At 38.1% G+C, this 21,572-nt stretch overlaps 1 protein-coding gene across 1 annotated transcript in view; it reads left to right on the top strand.

Moving 5' to 3' along the window:
* The window catches only part of YWHAE (tyrosine 3-monooxygenase/tryptophan 5-monooxygenase activation protein epsilon), a 44,768-nt gene extending 24,615 nt beyond the window's left edge, over positions 1-20,153 (top strand). Inside the window, exons 2-6 of the mRNA XM_065898123.1 lie at positions 8,197-8,396; positions 10,777-10,883; positions 11,731-11,937; positions 14,264-14,400; positions 19,182-20,153. Coding sequence (XP_065754195.1) covers positions 8,197-8,396; positions 10,777-10,883; positions 11,731-11,937; positions 14,264-14,400; positions 19,182-19,234 — 704 coding nt within the window. The 3' untranslated portion in view covers positions 19,235-20,153. The remainder of the gene's footprint in view (positions 1-8,196; positions 8,397-10,776; positions 10,884-11,730; positions 11,938-14,263; positions 14,401-19,181) is intronic.
* The last annotated feature ends 1,419 nt before the right edge of the window (positions 20,154-21,572 follow it).

The following is a 21,572-nucleotide window of genomic DNA, read 5'->3' as shown; positions in this document are numbered from 1 at the left end:
TGGCTGTGCTGGATGTTGGTTGCGTTATGTGGGATCTTTGTTGCGGCATGTGAGATGTAGTTCCCTGACCAGGATCGAACCCTGGTCCCCTGCATTGGGAGCTCAGCGTCTTAACCACTGGATCACCAGGGAAGTCCCACCATGTTGATCATTTTTTAGTATATAGTTCAGTGGTGTTAAATACATTCACATTTTTGTGAAGCCATTACCATCCATCCCCCTGATTCTTTCCATCTTGTAAAACCGAAACTATCCATTAAACAGTAACTTCCCATTGTCCCCTTAGCCCCTGGAAACTAACATTATACTTTCTTTATGACTAATTCAAGTATCTCATATAAGTGGAATCATGCAATATTTGTGTTTTTTTGTGACTGGTTTCTTTCACTTAGTATAGTGTCCTTAAGGTTCATCTATGTCGTAGCATATTGCAGAATTTCCTTTTTAATATTCCATTGCATGTATATACCTACCTTTTGCTTATCTCTCCACACGTCAATGGACACTTGGTTGCGTCCATGTTGTAGCTATCATGAATAATGCTGCTATGAAAATATCCAGATATATCTGTTCAAGATCCTGCTTTCAATTCTTTTTGGTATATACTCAGAAGTGGAATTGCTGGGTCATATGGTAATTCTGTTTTCAGAATTTTTCGAGGAACTACCATACTGGTTTACGCAGCAAATGTACCATTTTACATGCCCACCAACAGGGCATGGGGTCCGATTTCTCCACATTCTTGCCAACACCTGTTTTCTGGTTTCTTGATAGTGGCCATCCTAATGGGTGTGAAGTGGTAGACGATCTTAGTCTTTTAAATAAAGGAAAGAGCTAGATTTTTCCCCCCTTGATTGTCTTACTCTGAATGCACCCTAGGAGGCTCTTGATTGGGAATCAAATCTGGTAATTATTTAAAATGGCACTTTTGTATCCTCTGTTATAGATTGCTTTGATGGGCTTATTTCCTGCCCTCTCCTTTTTTTTTTTTTTAAACAATCAACCAGCCACTTTTCCATATAAAAGACAAGTTATAACCCTTCACATTCTTTGTGCCTTTTCTTGATAATCTATAGCAGATGAATTGGGAAGCCTTCTAGACTACAGTATACCCAGTTCTCAGAATAACTCCAAATGCCTTGACTTTTTGTATTATGAAAGAGTTTTGGTCTTCTTTAGTCATTTCATGTACAGAATTCAAGATCAGATCATATAATACTAGATACTTCATAAGTCCCTAAGATGCCATGGTCTTGTTAATTGGGTATATTATTTGAATGTACTATAGGCATTTAGCTAAAGTTGATAACATAGGACACCTATACTAAATTCCCCTTTATGTATTTAATGAACAGAATTCAGACCTTCAGGATGATTCTTTGGGTCTCAGATACTTCTTTAGGGGCAGATACATAGCTAAATTTTCAACAAAATAAAATGGGCTGCAGAAAAAGGGCCTATTGAAATTGCTGAGAAGGGACTATAGAATCTCTTGTTCTATCTAGGAGGGGGGGATCCTTAAATAGGTTTCATTTATCTGTGATATAGTCAGGCCCACCAGAATATATTTCTCAATCTCTGTTAACATAGTTCAGTTTACATTCTTCATTCTTTCATCAAATGTTTGTGTGCCATTTATATCATTAGATACTGTGCTTTTCTGGGAATAGATAGATAAAGACACAGTTAATGCCCTTTTAGGATGGTAGTATCTGATGGGAAGAAAAACACTGATCCTCAACACAGAAAGAAGTATGAACATGGGTTGGAGAGCACAGTAAGGCTTTGCAGAATAAGAACTTGATCCAGAGGGATGAATAGTTTCCTAGACAAAGAGGAAAGGTCATGGGTCAACTGATCAATCTTACATAAAGCAAACCCAAGACCTCTCCAGAACCTTGAGTGACAGAACCTTTTTAAGGCAGTGTTTGATTCTGTGGCCCTTTCTGTCCTTGGGGTGTTTGCCGTTAGTGTTTTTGGACTTAAGAATTTGTTTCTATGAGCACACTACTTGGAAAGTTAGTTGAATGTGGTGGTTAAGAGGGAGCTCAGGCACTTAAGTTAAATTGTCTGGGTTCGAATTCTGGTTTTATCACTTAATAGCTGTGTGACTTTAGGCAAGTTACTTTTTCAGTTTTTTGTCTTTAAAGTCAGAATTATGTGTTCTGACAGCCGGCAGACATTTTTTTCCATGTTCAGAGAAATTATGGTTATGACCCTGTATACTTTGGTAGGAGGTACATGAGTCCCATCATCCAATACACAGCCTGCTTGTTTTCCTGTGACTGATTCTGAACAGTTTGCTTCCATCCTGAATCTGGCTCTTACTAGAAACTGTAGGCCCCCCTTTAGATTTTGTACTCTGTCTTTATAAAATTAAGATGATTGGACCTCAGCAGAGACCTGTTTTACCATCTGGCAGGGACAGTCTTGGGAGAATCAAGTTTACTGGGATGTTTACTACTAGGCATTGGCAATTAAGGTTTTTTTTAGATGTTGGGGGTAAGAGTTAATTAATTAATTTTTGCTGTGTTGGGTCTTTGTTTATGTGCGAGGGCTTTCTCTAGTTGTGGCAAATGGGGGCCACTCTTCATCGCGGTGCGCGGGCCTCTCACTCTCGCTGCCTCTCTTGTTGCGGAGCACAGGCTTCAGACGCACAGGCTCAGTAGTTGTGGCTCACAGGCCCTGTTACTCCGCGGCATGTGGGATCTTCCCAGAACCAGGGTTTGAACCCATGTTCTCTGCATTAGCAGGCAGATTCTCAACCACTGTGCCACCAGGGAAGCCCGGCAGTTAAAGGTTTTTGAAGATAATGTTCTTGGAGGTTAACTTGTAGGTGGAAGAAGATGTAGGCAGGAATAAACCACATTTTAATGTATTAAGCATGTATGTCTGTTGTCATTGAAATCATTTATCTTGCATCTATTCTTATAAAAGCAAACGAAAGGATCCCCATACAGATGAATTCAAATAAATGTTCAAATCTGAGAAAATATGATTAAATCAGAGCATGACTGTGGAGTCAGAGTGCCTGTTGTAATCCACTGAATTTGTGATTTTGAGCAAGTTTCACCCCCACAGTTTTTCGTTTCCTTTTATAAAATGGGGATAATACTGGTACCTACTTCAAAGGTCTGTTCAGATTCAGTGCATTCAGATTCAGTGTCTGTTCCGGTGCAAAGCATTTGGAACAGTGCCTACCGTGAGGTGTTTTATTTGTGAATCAGTTTATTGAAGGAATGTGTAAATAGTTCAGAGAGCAAAAACCAAGAACCAAAGCTAAATTAAAGTTGGGGTGCAAAACATTTGACTCTCCTGGCAGGATAGTCAGTAACAAAAAGAAGTAAGCTGGTTTAATGTAATGGATGTCTAACTAGGCTATTACCACTCAATGAAGGAGAAATGACCTGGAACAAAACAAGCTTAGTATTTGGTTAAGATGTCCTTGGAGTTGTGAGGATTATAATGTTTCAGAGTTTCTGTAACAGTGGTGATTTTCAGTCAGCTACCCGTTGTCCCCAAACTATCAAGAGTCCCAGAAATGATATTTTATTGCCCAAAACTCATGTACCAAACTGCGCATCCACAAGTAGTGATTTGACCATGAGATGCAGTTCTCTGGTTCATAAATTGTGATCATATCTACTGCAGATAGATTTGACAGTCTTCTGCCATCTGAGAAATGCTGAGATCGCATTGATAAAATAGTTGCTGCAATAATGATTTCATGAAATACTAGTGGTTGAGAAGGTTGTGTGAATATAACTGGTGTTAGTCCTCTGCTGATGGAGGTTTTAAGGTTGTGACTAGTCTAGAGTTTTGGATGAATTAGGGTTTTCACATACTTTTGGGGTATATTATACTTAGGATTGTGTTTCTGTTGCTGGTGTAAAAAAAAAAGGATAAGGATGACACCAGTGTTATGGGAATTTCTCTATAGTCATAATTTGTACAAATTGGTACAAAGCCTGGTTGTAGAACTTTTAGCTCTTTTCTCTTCTGCTTCGTGCTACTACTATCCCTTAATCTAGTTCCTTCGCGAGTGAAGAAATTTCTGAAGATAAAGGGCTATGAGGAGTAGTTTGGCTTTTAAAAGTAACTACTATAACTCCGTAATAAAAAGGCAGATAACTCAAAAATTGTCATAACATCTGAATGGTATTTTCCAGAGAGCATACAGAAATGGCCAGTTAGCATATGAAAAGATGCTCAACATCATTAGCCATCAAGGAAATGCGAATCAAAGTCAGAGATACCACTTCACGCCCACTAGGATGACTATTAAAAAAAAAAAGGGAACAAGTGTTGGTGAGAGTATGGAGGAATTAGACTCCTCCTCTATTGCTGGTGGAATGTAAAAATGGTGCAGCCCCTGTTAAAAAGTTCAGCAGTTCCTTCCTCAGAAAGTTATCACAGTTCCACTCCTTAAGTATATATTCAAGAGATTTGAATGCATACTTACATGAATGTTCATAGCAGCATTTTTCATAATAGCCAAAAAGTGGAAAGTCAACTCAAATGTCCATTAACTGATGAACGGATAAGTAAAATGTGGTATACACCTGTAGACATTCAGTAAATGAAGTATCGATAGATGCTGCACTATGGCTGAACCTTGAAACATGCTAAGTGAAAGAAGCCAGTTACAGAAGACAACATACTATATAGTTCCATTTATATGAAATGTCCAAATAGGTAAATCCATAGAGATGGAAAGTGGATTGGTGGTTGCCTAGGACTGAGGGATTTGGGGGTAAATGGGGAATGACTGCTAATGTGTATGGAGCTTTTCTTTTTCGAATGATGAAAAATGTTCTAAAATAGATTATAGTAATGGTTGTGCAAATTCTGTGAATATAACCACCATTGAATTGTATGCTTTAAATAGGTGAGTTGTATGTGAATTATAGATCAGTAAAGCTGTTATTTAATAATAACAGATAACTGCTACTTTTGTATTTGTACCACAGTCTTTTGTGCATTGTTTTGTGGCTTTTTCAATGAAGGGAATTGTATACTTACTTGAAGCTGGGATAGTAGAATATCATTGAGTATTTAAAATATATTTCTCCCCTCACATTGTAAAACTATTATATGATCATTGTTGAAAATTTCTAGAGCACAGAAAAATAAAAAAAATCTGTCATCTGGAATAGTACCCAGAGACATACCATTGTTAAATTTTTAGTGGTATTAGATATTTGGGTACAGTTTTTCCATATATAATGTTGCAGAGCGCTACAGTTTAAAAGAATTATGGTCTTTTTTTGGTGTAGCTACGTTACTTTTTAAATTGCTTTGTTGTTGGAACAACTTAGATGAATTACTGGTTCACTTCTGAGGCGTGTTTAATTTGTTGTTAGTTTTTGAGAACTAGTATGGCAGTGAGCTTGAAATGATACCCTCTTTACTCCACTGCCACTAAATTTAGGCTTTTTTACATGGCTGTGGTTAAAAAAAAAAAATGGATGTTTCAAATGAATGTGCTCAGGCTCCCACAGATGGTCTTAAATATGCCTTAATACTTTTTTTTTAATGCTTCAGGATTGCATTTAAAAAATTCAGCTGTATTGAGGTAAAATTTATAATACGTTACTTATACACATAAAATTCATTGTTTTTTTAAAAATTATTTTTGGCTGAGTTGGGTCTTCGTTGCTGCGTGTGGGCTTTCTCTAGTTGCGGCGAGCGGGGTCTACTCTTCGTTGCGGTGCGTGGGCTTCTCAAATTGTGGTGGCTTCTCTTGTTGCGGAGTGCAGGCTCTAGGTGCGTGGGCTTCAGTAGTTGTGGCTCATGGTCTCTAGAGCGCAGGCTCCGTAGTTGTGGCGTGCGGGCTTAGTTGCTCCACGGCATGTGGGATCTTCCTGGACCAGGGCTCGAACCCGCGTCCCCTGAATTGGCAGGCGGATTCTTAACCACTGTGCCACCAGGGAAGTCCCAAATTCATTGTTTTGATAAATGTATTCAGTTGTGTAACCACCACGGTAGAACAATTCTGTTACCCCCCAAATTTCCCTTGTACTCCTTTGCTCACAAGCCTTTCACTTCACCCCCATATCTTGGTAACCACTTACTTGCTTTCTGCCTTTATAGTTTTGCATTTTCTATAACTTGATTTAAATGGAATCATAGTCCTTTTTGGTCTGGCTTTTTCCTTTTGTTTTTAAAAATACCTTTATGGGAGTATAATTGCTTTACAATGTTGTGTTAGTTTCTGTTGTACAACAAAGTGAGTCAGCTATAAGTATACATATATCCCCATATCCCCTCTCTCTTGAGCCTCCCTCCCTGGTCTGGCTTTTTTCAATTAGCATGTTTTTTGAAATTCATCCATGTTGTTACTTGTATCAATAGTTCATTCTTGAGTAGTATTCCATTGTATGGATGGACATTTGGGTTGTTCTCACCTTTTGGCTATTATGAATAAAATTGCTGTGGACAGGTATGTAAAAAAGTCTGTGAAGATTATGTTCGTATCTCTTGGGTAATACCTAGGAGTGGGCTTGCTTAGTCTTACAGTGTTGAACTCTGTAAGAAACTACTGAATTGTTTTCTAAAGATCATACCATCTTAATATTTCTATCTAACTTCTGTTTTTAAAAAATATTTATTTGGCTGGGTCAGGTCTTGGTTGAAGAACATGGGATCTTCTTTGCAGCATGCAGGATCTTTCGTTGCAGTGCGTGGGCTCTTTGTTGCGGCACACTTGCTTTTCTTTAGTTGTGGTGCGCGGGCTCCAGAGTGCGTGGGCTCGGTAGTTGTGGCATGTAGGTTCTCTAGTGTGGCTTGCGGGCTCAGTAGTTGCAGCACGCGGGCTCAGTAGTTGTGACACTTGGGCTTAGTTGCCCCCGCAGCATGTGGGATCTTAGTTCCCCGACCGGGGGCTGAACCCGAGTCCCCTGCATTGGAAGGTGGATTCTTAACCACTACACCACCAGGGAACTCCCCCCACTATGTAACTTCTTGATATTCCTGAAAGGATAATTTTTGGAAACATATCATTTCCTGGGATTACACATAATTTATCATATCATTAAGCAGTGTTTCATAAAGTCACCATCTGCATTGTACTTTAAGGTATGCTTATGCTTAGAATGTGTGCTAAGGGTGCTTGTTAAAACGCAGATCCTTGGGTCTCATCACCAAAAATTCTGACACAGTAAAAGTTGGAGAGCCACATGCTAATATGGCACTTAGTCTTTTCTAAAAGCATAGTTTTCATTAATATATTTATTCAGTTAGTGTTTATTGAGCTGTTTTTGGCTCTTCCTTTGCATTCACGTGCATTTTATTAACTATTTTTTCCTATATGTGGGATCACCCAAGGTTTATCTGGGCCCCTTTCTTTGCTCGCCACCTAGTGGTGACAAGTAAGAGCCATACAAAACTTTACTGATGAATGAATGCATAGGAGGTGGACAGTGCCCTTCTAAAGGAGGAAGGATTGCAAATACCCAAAGATAAGTTTGTGTTTGTGACTAGCCAAATGCTCAGTATATGCTTGCTATATGAATGAATTCCCTTTTTTCCAGTGACTGCTTTTTGGGGAAGTTCAATTTATTTGTATTTAATTGGGGAATAATTTGAGAGAAAATGCATTTTAGAGCCTGTAAATTTAAAACTTTTGTTTTAAACTGCCAGCTGAATTATTTTTACTGGGAAACGGATAGGTGTGCGCTCCTAGTTCTCTTAATATGGGAGAGATGCCTCCAAGCCATACTGAATTATACTTGATACTGTATGAAGTCATTTTGGTTCCATACAATTTATATTCTAGATACTATGTTTTCTGGGCTCTTAATTTACTTTATCTTTTTACATGGTTTTAGTTTTTTACTCATACTAGTTTTGATGATTGTGAAGTTATTTTGTTAAAAATTTTTTTCTTTGCTTTACATTAGCTTGACAGCAAAAAGATCTACTGTGATAAGGATGTTACAGGGCTTCCCTGGTGGCGCAGTGGTTGAGAGTCTGCCTGCTGATGCAGGGGACGTGGGCTCGTGCCCCGGTCCGGGAGGATCCCGCATGCTGCGGAGCAGCTGGGCCCGTGAGCCATGGCCGCTGAGCCTGCACGTCCGGAGCCTGTGCTCCGCAACGGGAGAGGCCACAACAGTGAGAGGCCCACGTACTGCAAAAAAAAAAAGAATGTTTCAACAAAACATAGTTTGTACGGTCTCATTTTATTTTCACTTATAGAAATGGTGGAATCAATGAAGAAAGTAGCAGGGATGGATGTGGAGTTGACAGTTGAAGAAAGAAACCTCCTATCTGTTGCATATAAAAATGTGATTGGAGCTAGAAGAGCTTCCTGGAGGATAATCAGCAGCATTGAACAGAAAGAAGAAAACAAGGGAGGAGAAGACAAACTAAAAATGATTCGGGAATATCGGCAAATGGTGAGATTGTCATATCCTAGACAAGTTTAAAGAATGGTGTCTTAGGTGGTGGACTGTTTAAATCATAGCCTAGTACACACATTGTTGTATACCTGTGTAATGTATATTTTACATTTTAATGTATTTACATCTTTCACCCACCTGGATTGGGAATTGTAGGCTATACAGTATTTCAGGACAGAGGAGAAGAACTTTTTTCCCTTGGAAGCTGCAGAGAGTAGTGTTGAGCACCACACAAGTAAAGAACTAATTTAATCTCTGTTTTTATTGTGGTAACTACAAAATACTTCCTTGAGTGACTTGAAATTACCATTCAGGACAATGTAACAAATATTTGTGTGCCTGTTATGTGCCACACCAGTTGCTAGGTGTTACGTGCAAAGTTGAGGCAGTTACAGTTAGTATCTTTATGGAAGATCAGTCTAGTCATTGTTTTTTTAATAGAATAGAAAGTATCAGAGGGCATTGGACGTTATTTCATAAAGTTATTGTTTCATATATTACATGTGGGTATATACGGATATGTAATGTTTTTATTGTGGGTTTTGGTCAAAAAAGTTTGATCTAGTGCAGTGGTTCTCAACCAGAGGTAACTTTGCTCCTCAGAGGACATTTGGCAATGTCTAGAGGCATTTTGGATTGTCACAACTTGACAGTTCTGCTGGTATTTTAGTGGGTGGAAATGAGGATACTGCTGAGCATCCTGTTATGCATAGAATAGCCCCCCACTGTTGAGAAACTGATTCTAGTGGAACTGATTCTCAACACACTCTTAAGAGTACAGTGAGGGAAATAACAGAAGCAGTCACAAAGTTAGCATGGGGAGTAGTAAATTTGGTAGGGGGAGGGAAAAGGGAAACGTTTACTGACTAACATGGGGAGATATTTGTAATATATATAATTGTGCAAGGTACTGTATTTAATCTTCAAATGACCGTGTAAAGGGTATTTCTCCAGTTCATAGATGGGAAAACAGAGGTGTTCTGAGTGATTAAGTAACATGCCTGGGGTTACAGAGAAGGTGGTTAGCTGGTACCAGTGTGACCATTACTTTCAAATATGTTGAAAAAAGAATATGGATTGTCGGTAGACAAGTTTGGTGTCTCAGAGGGATGAGGAAATGAGCAAGTGTTAAAGAGGTAAGTCTGTGAACTAGATTGTGGGATTTGGGATAAGTAGGAAAGGAAGCAGGAAGCAAAGAGAGGAACTGATAAATTGGGAGAAGATGAAAGAGTCAAGAGGCTGGAATTTAAGACTTCCAGGATAGAACAGCACAGTTAGGAGTATGGACAAGTGAGGGTCATGGAGTTGAGATGAAGGAACTGTGTTGAAAGGAACATGATAATACCTTGGTGTGATACCCGGAACTGGAGAGGTAAGCTGTAGATACTCAGTGAATGTGGGTGAAGAGCCTGCGGAGATCTACTGATAACAGAAATTGAGAAATTAAAACATAGTGGATGAGCTTCCAAGGAGGAAGGGTTTGGAGTATTAGGAGAGCAGTCATACTGAGTCAGTGAGGAGTTAAGAGAGTCAGAAATCATCCTTCTCTTAGAGCAGTCTGTCTTTACTTGAAAAGCCATAAAGAAGATAGTTCATTCAGGAGAAAGCTGGTTTTACTTAGGATTAGAAAGAGATTATAGGAGAAGAGAGAGTGGGCAAATTATTTACAGTGGGAAGGAGGAGGTTCCAGAGGGCATGAAATGAATTTGGAAAGGTTGAACAATGTCACTGTAGTAATAGAAAATGGAAAGCAGACTGTGTATACATGTGGAGGAGTAGTGTGCGTTTTGGGCATGATAAACGAATTGGGACGAGTGGCAGTATTTCCTTTAGTTTACAGATTTTTGGTGTTGTAACTGGCTATGGATCTACCACTCAGGTGGTTGGCTGTTGAGCATAGTAGTGGTTAGAAATGGTGAGCCTTGGAAGCAGAATACCTTCGTTTGAATTTTTATTCCATCCCTTACAAACTGTGACTAACCATGCAACCTTACCTGGGTTCAAGTTCTCACTCTGCCTCTAAGTTCTTTAAGTTAGTGATCTTTGGACGAATATAGTAATCTTTGTTTTCCCATTAAGTGGAGACAATAGTTGCTACCTTGTTAAAGAAGCTACTTAATATAAATGTGCTGCACTTAGTAAGTAGTAATCACTGTTCTGTAGTTGAACTGTGAGGTTTTTTTTAAGCACTTAAGTAATGGCACTTAGGAAGAAAGACTTTCCATAAACCGGACACAGCTTGTCTCTGCTTTTTTATCAAGAGAGGGAAGGGGGTTTGGAGAGGGAGGAGTATGAATGTTCTCTTCTCCAAAACCAGAGATACAATGTGATAATTTATATATAATTTCTTAAACAATTTTTTTGACTTTATTTTCAGGTTGAGACTGAGCTAAAGTTAATCTGTTGTGACATTCTGGATGTACTGGACAAACACCTCATTCCAGCAGCTAACACTGGCGAGTCCAAGGTTTTCTATTATAAAATGTAGGTTCTATACTAGAAGGGAAAATGTCAGATTAAATGTTGGCTCTCTTAGAATCATCACTTTTTAATGTAGATTTACAACATTTTATTTAATGTTGGAAAGATAGTTACGGGAGGAGTGAGTCTCAAGAATTAAATGAATTTTTGAATACTCATTTGCAGATTCACTGCTAAGAATCAATAGTACTGCATTTAAGGTGGTCAGACTATTACTGTAAAAATGTGCTAAGTTTCGCTTTACCTATTCATAGTCATTTGCTTGTGTGGGACTGCCCCCCTAGCTACAAGCAGTGCATTACACAGTTCAGTCTTTTTATTTTTTTTTGCGGTATGCGGGCCTCTCACCGCTGCGGCCCCTCCCGCCGCGGAGCACAGGCTCTGGACGCGCAGGCCCAGCGGCCATGGCTCACAGGCCCAGCCACTCCGCAGCACGAACCCGCGTCCCCCGCATCGGCAGGCGGACCCCCAACCACTGTGCCACCAGGGAAGCCCCACAGTTCAGTCTTAACAATTTATATGGAAGTTTTATTTCATGATTAACAAACTGTTGTGCCATTCTTTGGAACCACTTTTTATATTTAATTCTCATCAAGTGATAAATTTGTTTTTTGAGCCTTTTCAGTTAATTTCTCTAGGATTTGGCTTATATTTGGCAGTGTGAAATCTCTGAGGAGGAAAACTAAATAGATGAGTCAGTCATTCCTGAAAGAGGCTTTTTGAAATTATTGAAGTATACCGGTTTCATATTTTTGTCACATATGTGATCTTATGTAATACAGAAAACTTTTAACAACTTATTTAAAAAGCATTATTCCTAATTCTGTGTTTTGTTTTTGTTTTGTTTTAGGAAAGGGGACTACCACAGGTATCTGGCTGAATTTGCCACAGGAAATGACAGGAAGGAAGCTGCGGAGAACAGCCTAGTGGCTTATAAAGCTGCTAGTGATATTGCAATGACAGAACTTCCACCAACACATCCCATTCGCTTAGGTCTTGCTCTCAATTTTTCCGTATTCTACTATGAAATTCTTAATTCCCCTGACCGTGCCTGCAGGTAGGTAATGAAGGAGAACAAACGCTCTCACTATGAAAGTAAAAAAGGGTTACAAAGGAGAATAGTAACTTGTTTTTTGTCTTGTTCCTTGGGACTGCCTTCATTGGCTTGGCCCTGTAATAAAGAATTATTCTGGCTTTTAATGCAGCTGTTTTGAATGATATAAAGACAGACCTATCTCATTTCACTAGGATAGCAGTTAGGATAATTATGTTGATGGGGAAAAAATTGATTGGTAGATTGAAAAGAATCTTGTTACAGAGTAAGAGGAAGGAATGAGGAATTTTCATAATAGAATTATCTTCATTTCTGTATATTAGCTTTCAGTCTTTATAGCATGTGTTTAATATAGTTATGCTCTTAGTGTACATGTCATTTTGTATTTTCTATCATAAAATTTGGCATCCTATTGACGTATGTAAAAGTACTCCCCCATTTATACTTCAGATTGTTCCCTTTTTTTCTTTTTTTTGGGGGGGGGGTACGCAGGCCTCTCACTGTTGTGGCCTCTCCCATTGCGGAGCACAGGCTCCGGACGCGCAGGCTTAGCGGCCATGGCTCAAGGGCCCAGCCGCTCCACAGCATGTGGGATCTTCCCGGACCGGGCCACGAACCCATGTCCCCTGCATCGGCAGGCGGACTCTCAACCACTGCGCCACCAGGGAAGCCCTGTTCCCAATTTTTGATACGCATATAAATTTAAGGAATATCTTTATGTACATAGCTTTTTACTTTTTAAATATACATAACATGAAGTTTAGCTTTTTTTTTTTTTAATTAATTAATTTATTGGCTGCATTGGGTCTTCATTGCGGTGTGTGGGCTTCTCGTTGCGGTGGCTTCTTTTGTTGCGGAGCACGGGCTCTAGGTGCGTGGGTTTCAGTAGTTGTGGCTTGCGGGCTCTAGAGCACAGGCTCAGTAGTTGTAGCACATGGGCTTAGTTGCTCTGCAGCATGTGGGATCTTCCCGGACCAGGGCTCGAACCCCTGTCCCCTGCATTGGCAGGCGGATTCTTAACCACTGTGCCATCAGGGAAGCCCTAGCATTTTGTTTTTAAATGTGCAATTCAGTGGTATTAAGTACACACACAATATTGTCTGTCAACACTATTTCTAAAACTTTTTCATCACGTGAAACAAACAGATCACTAAACAATAACTCCATATTTCCTTCTGCCCCAGTCCCTGGTAATCTCTACTTCCTGTCTTTATGAGTTTGCCTATTTTAGATATCTCATATAATAGGAATAATATATTTGTTCTTTGTAACTTCAGTGTTCTTGAGTATGTAGGAATCAGATATTCCATGAAAGGAGAGATTTTCCTGATGTAAGGTGGATTCATTTGAATGCAAATAAATATTAATTTATCTGAAAATATTCTAAATGTTGCTAGTCGAGTTTGTCCAAACAGGTAATATGTCTTGTCTAATAAAGAAGCTATAGCTGTTTAGCTGATAGTACTGGTTGAATCTCTCGTTGCCATTCTCCAGGCTAGCTGTCCCACACGTAGCTTCAACTTAGTCCTTTCCATGCTTTTGCTTTAATCGGAAGTGTGCTATTTGTGCTCTTTTCCTACCCATTAATTAGTTCAAATATGACTTCCCCATTTGCTCCTCCTCTTGGGTCCCTAAAGTACTTTCTCCAGGATAGCACTTCATCCTCCTATTATAGTATTTATGTGTCAGTCCCTCTATTCTTAGATGTTTTAAAAAGTTCATTGTGGACCCAGGTTATGTCTCTCTTTCCTCTTTTCTTTTCCCCACCCGTGTCCATCGTCACTTGGTGTACATAGTACACAGTACTCAATAAGTGAATGTGAATTTTGTTTCATTTTAACTGTAGTAATTCGCTTATATGATCACATTTTTGTGAGTTTTAGATTGCCTAGTTTTCTTCCTTGCTCCATTAACATTAAATTCTGTTGGATTAAATTGTGATACTGTCTCAGAATTTTCTTTTTGCATTAAAACTTTGGTGAACTGTTGACTAGAATTTGGAAATACCTTTAATATGCATGTATTTTGGTGGTGAATTAGAATGGGATTAGGTCTGCTTGTCAAAAGCATAGTCATAAGTGGAACTCCAAAAGTTCCACTAGTTCCAAAGTTGCTGGATTACAAAATTAAAAAGGGAATTAATAGGAAGTTAATTTTCATCAGTTACATCTGCTTTTCCTTTATTTCAGTGCCTAAACCCAAGCATTCAGTGTCAATATTACTGTGTGATAACTGAAGAAAAGACTGAAATTTAACTTATGTCATTTCCAATTCTGGTTTTGGACTTTTTTAGTTTATTTTTGTAATACATTTATGTAAACACTTGTAGGTTGGCAAAAGCAGCTTTTGATGATGCAATTGCAGAACTGGATACGCTGAGTGAAGAAAGCTATAAGGACTCTACGCTTATCATGCAGTTGTTACGTGATAATCTGACACTATGGACTTCAGACATGCAGGGTGATGGTAAGGAGACTGAAGTTAAAGTGTTGTCTCTTTCAGTTGTTGGATCTGTTTACTCTTAGAAGTTGGAATTTCTTTACATTAAGCTACAATTCAGATTCAACAGCCTTTCCTCCAAACTATCAAATTTTGATTACTGCCTTTACCGGAAATGATATCAAAGTACAGTCTTCCATTTTGGTCTGTAAGATGATAAAAGACATGTTTGGGAAAGGGGATCTTTTGTTAATATTCAAAGATTGAAAGTTTTGCCTCTAATACTGTTTGGTAAACTTAGTTTACCTCTTCTCTCACACTGTGTTTTGAAAGATGGAGGGAGAGGAAGCAGTTCATATTATCATTCCTCAGATTCAATTTTAGGGGGTCTAAGGTTAATTGTATTTGATTGTCATGATCACTGCTTTGGCTGAGTGGTAATCCTCAGGTTAAAACTAGATGGTTAGGGGGAAGGGTAAGCTGTGACAAAGTGAGAGAGTGGCATGGACATATATACACTACCAAACGTAAAATAGCTAGTGGGAAGCAGCTGCATAGCACAGGGAGATCAGCTTGGTGCTTTGTGACCACCTAGAGGGGTGGGATAGGGAGGGTGGGAGGGAGGGAGACACAAGAGGGAAGAGATATGGGAATATATGTATATGTATAACTGATTCACTTTGTTATAAAGCAGAAACTAACACACCATTGTAAAGCAATTATACTTCAATAAAGATGTTAAAAGAAAACAAAAACAACTAGATGGTTATAAGCAGATGTTTATGAAGCATCTTTTCTGTGTGGAAATCTTTTATCTAAAAAAAGAACTAGTGTTACCTCTGTATTCTACACAACAAATGGCATGTCCTGCCCATAGGTCCTTATTTAAGAGGTCTGGTGTAGTGTCTTGTTTTCTAGCGTTGCAGTTGTAAATAGTTACTAGAATATTTTATAAAATTTAATCTTGTGATGGGCGGTGGGGTGGGGTGGGTGCTTAATGTTTCTTCCAGTTGTAAAAGGCCAAATTTGTCACGTTTCTTGATTTTAAAGGATATTTTATTCTGCCCATTTCTAAAGAATTGTTTTAATCCATGATACATCATTGAAGGAGGGGGGATGGGACAGGGAGATGGACACAGACTAGTGTGGCATGATAATTATGAGAGTTTTTGTAATTGGTGGTGGTGATATGGGGAGTGGAAATAAAGTTTCTTGTCATTTTCAGCTACAGATCCTTTAAGAGTGTATTACCCAAACTGAAGCATATGTTGTATTGCTTGAGGCTGGCTGTACTTTCCGTTGGTCAAACCAACATGTTGTACTGTATTTGGAAGCATACTTTTAAAAGATGTATTTGAAAATGGGTGTCAGGGCATGTAGGTTGGCAGTGGAAGGATAGAGTCAGATTTTAGAATTACCTTGAGTCATGGTACTGAAGTGAGAATTAGGTGACTCAGCTTCTAAAGTGCACCAGCTTGATGAACTATTTAGAAACTTGACTAGGGTTGGCATGAGATATGTGGCACATGTGACCTACTTGCGCACTTTACTGACAAAGCCAGATGGAGTCACAGATGACTTTTCATTCAACACAGCACTTGAGGGGCAACCAGTACCAGTCTGTGGGACTCAAAACCAATTTAACTATCTCTGAACTAATGACTAAGGTTCCTTCCAGCTTTAAATTCTATTGTATTCTAACAATAACTACTAAGAAGAATGGCCAAATAGCTGTGGACTCTTCACAGTCACCCCCAGCTCAGAGAAGACTAATATCTCTGCCTGTTTGAGGGGATAAAAGGAAAGCATGTGGAGAGTTTGGTAAGCGGTTATTGACCTCTAAGTAAGCTCTATACCCCTTTGACCTCTGGGGATGTTTTTTTGAGGGTGAAAAGTAACAAAAAGAAGGTGACTTTGAAAAGCAATTTTTTTTAGACATTTGATGCCAGCTCTTATAACTAAGTTGCTAGACTACAAAAATAAAGTATATTTTTCATTATCACTCATAACCAGGAATTGATTGAGGGTAGACTGTATGTCACTCCATTTTTATACAGAACCAAAGATATGCTTTTTCTTGGTTATCGAGCATTGTTTTATGAAATGGATCATTTAAAAATAGGGTATCTTTAGATTTGTTATGTTTTCATAATTGGGAAGGTTCTTTGTACAAAATGTTTTATTACATTTTAGGGTAGATTTCTCTTTGATCCTAAAAGACTTAAAAATCTAGTGAAATTCAGTTGCCTCAGTTCCTTTTCATTTTGTAAATTGACCAATTAATTAAATTTGGTTGAAACAGATTGATTTTCATTTAAGAGGTTTGTCACAAAATATTTGGAATTAAGAAGCAGTTTAATGTGAAAAATTCAAGTGGTCTATCTTGAAATTTTAGCAATATTAAGCTATCTGAATTTACAAATCGTTGTCGGTACTAGGAAATTATTTGCCAGTTTTGCTAAAAGGTAGAGTATTACATGTTTCATTAAATTGCTTTTGTGATTTAGAATCAATGCTGAATGTAGAAGAATTTTGGTCATGAAATTGGTCAGGATGTTACTTGCATTTATTTTAAGGATTATTTAGATGGTTTTCTCCTTTTTTACTTTAAATATGAAAAATGGTGTCAAAAACCTTTTGAATTGAGGGTTTCTAAAGGAAGAAGTATATATTCACAAGCCTTTACTTACACGTTTATATGTTATTAACAGCAGAGTATGTTAATGTCTGTCTGGGCCTTTTGAAACATAATTCTTTAAAGGGAGCACCACTTTTTCTCATCAAGCGATTTCAGTCCTTTTCTCTTAACCTGTGGTCAGAGGACTGTTAAATACACAAGTCCATAGAGAGGAAATGTGTTCGCTCTGCCAGTTCCCCTCCTCCCCTCCAAATCTAGAAACTGGGCAAAGAAATATGTATCTGAAGAACCCTTTTTGCCCCCCTTCTGTATACCTTTTAAGAGGATATTATTACATCCTCTTAAAAAGGAACAGATTATTTCTTAGAGTGAAGTTCATACAAAGTAAAAGGATCAAAATCTGACTCCCCTAAATCATTGATGTTTCCTTTGTCCTGCTCTTGGTTTATTTTTCTTGTAATGTTGCTTTCATATGATTGTTCTCCTTCCCTTTCTCCTTGCAATATAGATTCCTAAAGGAAAATCCAACTCTTCCTTTCCTAAAAACTCTACTTTGTAAGTCATTATCATGGCACAGTGAATTCTGCTTTTAGTTTTGGTTCTTCACTAATCATGCCTGCATATCATCATCTTGTCGCTTAAAAAACTGCCTGTTCTACATTCCAGGATGTGAAACCTTCTAAGACATTTATGATCTGCTACCCCTGTCTACCTCTGTTTGGGTGTGACTTATGTGACAGTATTTTTATGCCAAAGTTACTTGGAACTTTTGGCAAATCTAATGGTTGCTTATGAGTAAATTAGAGTGTGCTCTGTTGTTGTATGTTAACCATATTTTGGCAGTGTATGGCTGTTAAAAATGAGAGTGAACGTTCCTATCATTTCCTAAGTTTGAATACATTATTCTTTGGGGGAACAGTTGGGTGGACCATCATTTTTCCCCTCAGTAAATAGTTACTTTTGTCTTTCTTTGCACGTCTTTTTCTAAATGTGATTCAAAAATCTTTATGTACATTAAGTACTTTTACACAATGTCAAATATTTTTATCACAAAAATGTTAAAATGACTGAAACTATCTTTACTTAACCCTTATTGCCATGACAGCATTTATTGTATCAAGGTCTTTAAGACTGTTTAAAAGCATTCCTCAGAGTTTTGCTTTATGTCTGTAGGCAGCTGGTCTTAGTGTCATTTGTCCATTCTAATTAAGTAATTTAACAAGCACTATGAATGGATGGGTTGTCTGAACTATCATATAATGATTGTTGGGTTAGTTCATTGATTTTCATTTATTTTGATCAAACTAGTAACTACATAGGAATTACAAGTGGTTTGTTAAGAAGAATGTAACTTTTACACGTTTATTTTTTGGCAGAAGCCTGCATGCTTCCTTATTATGGCTGACTTATTTAATGCTTATTAATAGGTAGATGATTCTCTGGTAAATAGGCTGGCTTTCTGTTGCATGTCATAGTGCAGTTGAAACTCCTCAGGCTAATCATCGTGTTCAAAGGGAAAAGAAAAGTGGCATGAGAGAACTGGTCCAAATGCCCTTCTTTAATAACCTCAGTGGTCTGGTTTACTTTGAGCATGCTGTTCCACTCTGGAGTGAGAAATTGTGATTATGGTTTGGTGTGACTGTCCAGGATACAAAATGTGTAAAATATTCGTTTACAAAAGCAGAATCCTCCCTCTAAAACTATAGAACTCCTTTGAAGAATTTTACTGCTCAGTTCTCTTACTGAAACATTTCTACTAATGGGGCCTGCAGAAAAATTAGATTTTGCAAAAAATTATAACATACTCTTGGTTCTTGAAGAGGTGAGGTTATTGAGAAAGAGTATTTTGACTCAAGGTATACATGAAAGCTTGAAAATCATTTTAACAATATGGTTACCTGGCTGTCTGTCTAAGAGCTTTTTTAGCATAAAAACACTGACTTTTACTATGCATCAGTTTTTTTTCATCCTGTTGATCATTCAGGACCTTGATCCAGCAGCACCTCTTGGCTTAGGCATCTCAGGTGTCAAGGTAGAAATCCTTTGCCTGTCTGTGTTTAAACCAATTGTAGCAAATATAAGGAGTCTTTATGCTTGGAATGATACCTTTGTGACCACAACAGCCTAGTTTAGTCATTATGAAATAATTAACTGTCATTCTTCTTTGCAGGTGAAGAGCAGAATAAAGAAGCGCTGCAGGATGTGGAAGATGAAAATCAGTGAGACATAAAAGCCAACAAGAGAAACCATCTCTGACCACCCCACACGTTCCCATCCCACCCCTCTTGGAAATTCCCCCATTGTCACTGAGAACCACCAAATCTGACTTTTACATTTGGTCTCAGAATTTAGGTTCCTGCCCTGTTGGTTTTTTTTTTTTTTTTTTTTTTTTTCAAAAAAAAAAAAAAACAGTTTTCAAAAGTTCTTAAAGGCAAGAGTGAATTTCTGTGGATTTTACTGGTCCCAGCTTTTAGGTTCTTTAAGACACTAACAGGACTGCATAGAGGCTTTTTCAGCATTACTGTATTGTCTCCTGCCAGATGTGGCAAGATCACCATTAGAAATGGAAATTACATTTGAAAGCCATTAGACTTTTAGGTGATGCAAGCATCTAAGAGAAAAGTTAATCACACTATAGAGGTGTATGTGGTATCATTTTCCCTTTTTCTAATTGTTTAAATTGAACTTTATACCAATGTTTAAAATTAATTGGATGTTAGCTTGAGGTGGTTAAGGTTGTTTGAGGAGTTTGTTGTAATGGTTTTGCTGTAAAAAGTGTTTCAAACTCTGCTGAAATGTTGCTGAAAAGCATGGTGCTGGTAACAGTTCAACAATCCGTGGCTGCTCATTCTTGCCTACTTTACTCTCCCTCTGAAGCAGGTTAGCATTGAAGGTGGTAATGGAAAAGCCTGCATGCGTGTTCAATTCTTTGTTTCTTCTCCTTCCCTCTCCCCCTGGGCCCCGCCCCTCCCCTCCTTCGCTCGCTCAACCTCTTTTGTTCAGTATGTGTAACTTGAAGCTAATTTGTACTACTGGATATCTGACTGGAGCCACAGATACAGAATCTGTATTGTTCTTACTGAAACACAGCATGGATTAACATTAAACTTAAATAAAACAAACCTAAATTAAAAATGCCAAACATCATTGCGCCTCCATCCTTTATCCTTCTAAAATAAAATCTCTAGTCTGAACATATTGTTTGCCTGAATGTGAAAAAGATCCCATTTATTTTTTTCCTTCCGTAAATCACTTGTCTGTTTCCCAAAAATGATGTATATTTCTGGGGGGAAAATACCTGTAACCTGGTTGTGAAGAACAAGTATAAGTAGTGCAAGTATCCTGTCTTCTAAACCAGATAACAACACAATGTTTATTTTAATCATTAAAGTGCAAGTGTGTATTTATAATACAAGGTGTAATTGTGGATCATCTAGCATGGACTTTTTGGGGTTGTGCAACGAAAGGCTGAATATGTGAATGTGTCAGAATAATCCTTCTTAGGCTGAGGGAAAAAAACCCCCCGCCCCAATCAGTGACAGGAGCAGAGAAGAATGATTAAATTCATTCCCAGTAGTACACGTACATATGGTAAAAGAATAGTATGGTAGTCCCCTTTATTAGAAACACTCAATGTAAGTAATATCTTCCAGAGATCATATACATCACTGTATATAGATATTTAGTTAGTATAGATCATTGTCAGGCATTGAGATCTGTCTCATTCAAATGACTGCCTCACATCCATGTACTCCTGATTTTTGGAAAAAAAAAACCAGTTGACTACTTTTGGACATTCAGATTATTTCCAGCCTTGCTGTTGTAAACGGTGCTGCAGTAAATGCATGTGTATCTGTATGATACATTTCTAGATTTCCTGTGTTAGAAAACATATACTTTTCAATTGGTAAATACTATCTCCCTCCAAGAATTGTTCGACATTATAGCCCCATCAACAGTGTATGAGACTACTAGCTTCACCACACTTGACTTGTTGCTAAATGAGATGTTGACACCAAAAGTATAACTTGGGCTTGAGTTCTTCGTAGTAAAGACTTGGGAAATCAGTAGATTAGTGATGTACTAGTAGTTCTTACTAAAATAAGTGTATGTAGAATAAACAATGTTTTCGTGAATTGCTTTTCTGTCAGATAATTGGAGACGATTGTATATAAATTGTACTCTTTGGAGCTACCTTCAAGAGATAATCAGATTTGTTTTTTTTTCCAGCAGTAATGTTGCCAAGTGTTGTCTGCTGCATCTCAGTCCAAAACTAGAGGAATTTGTTGAGCTCTATCACAGATTTTTAAAGAAACTGCTAATAGATTAGATTCAGGGTTTTGCGGGCCGCTCCCACACTAAACACTAATGTGTGAATGCCTGGACTTGGAAGAGTTTGAATGAACACGTAGGTAATCTTTTTACAAAATAATCTGGTTTGTGGAGGTGATTCTGCCAAGTTGGGTTGTCACATGAATTTGTTTAGTGAAAGAGTTTCTTAGTTGACTATGTAGACTTCTATTTGTGTTCAGCAAATTCAGGATGCCATGAGCATTTTCAG

This window comes from Phocoena phocoena, chromosome 19 (genome assembly GCF_963924675.1).
Source record: "Phocoena phocoena chromosome 19, mPhoPho1.1, whole genome shotgun sequence".
Classification (NCBI taxonomy): Eukaryota; Metazoa; Chordata; class Mammalia; order Artiodactyla; family Phocoenidae; genus Phocoena; species Phocoena phocoena.
Note: the sequence above shows the minus strand (reverse complement) of the source record. Positions and strands in the feature narration are given on the sequence as shown.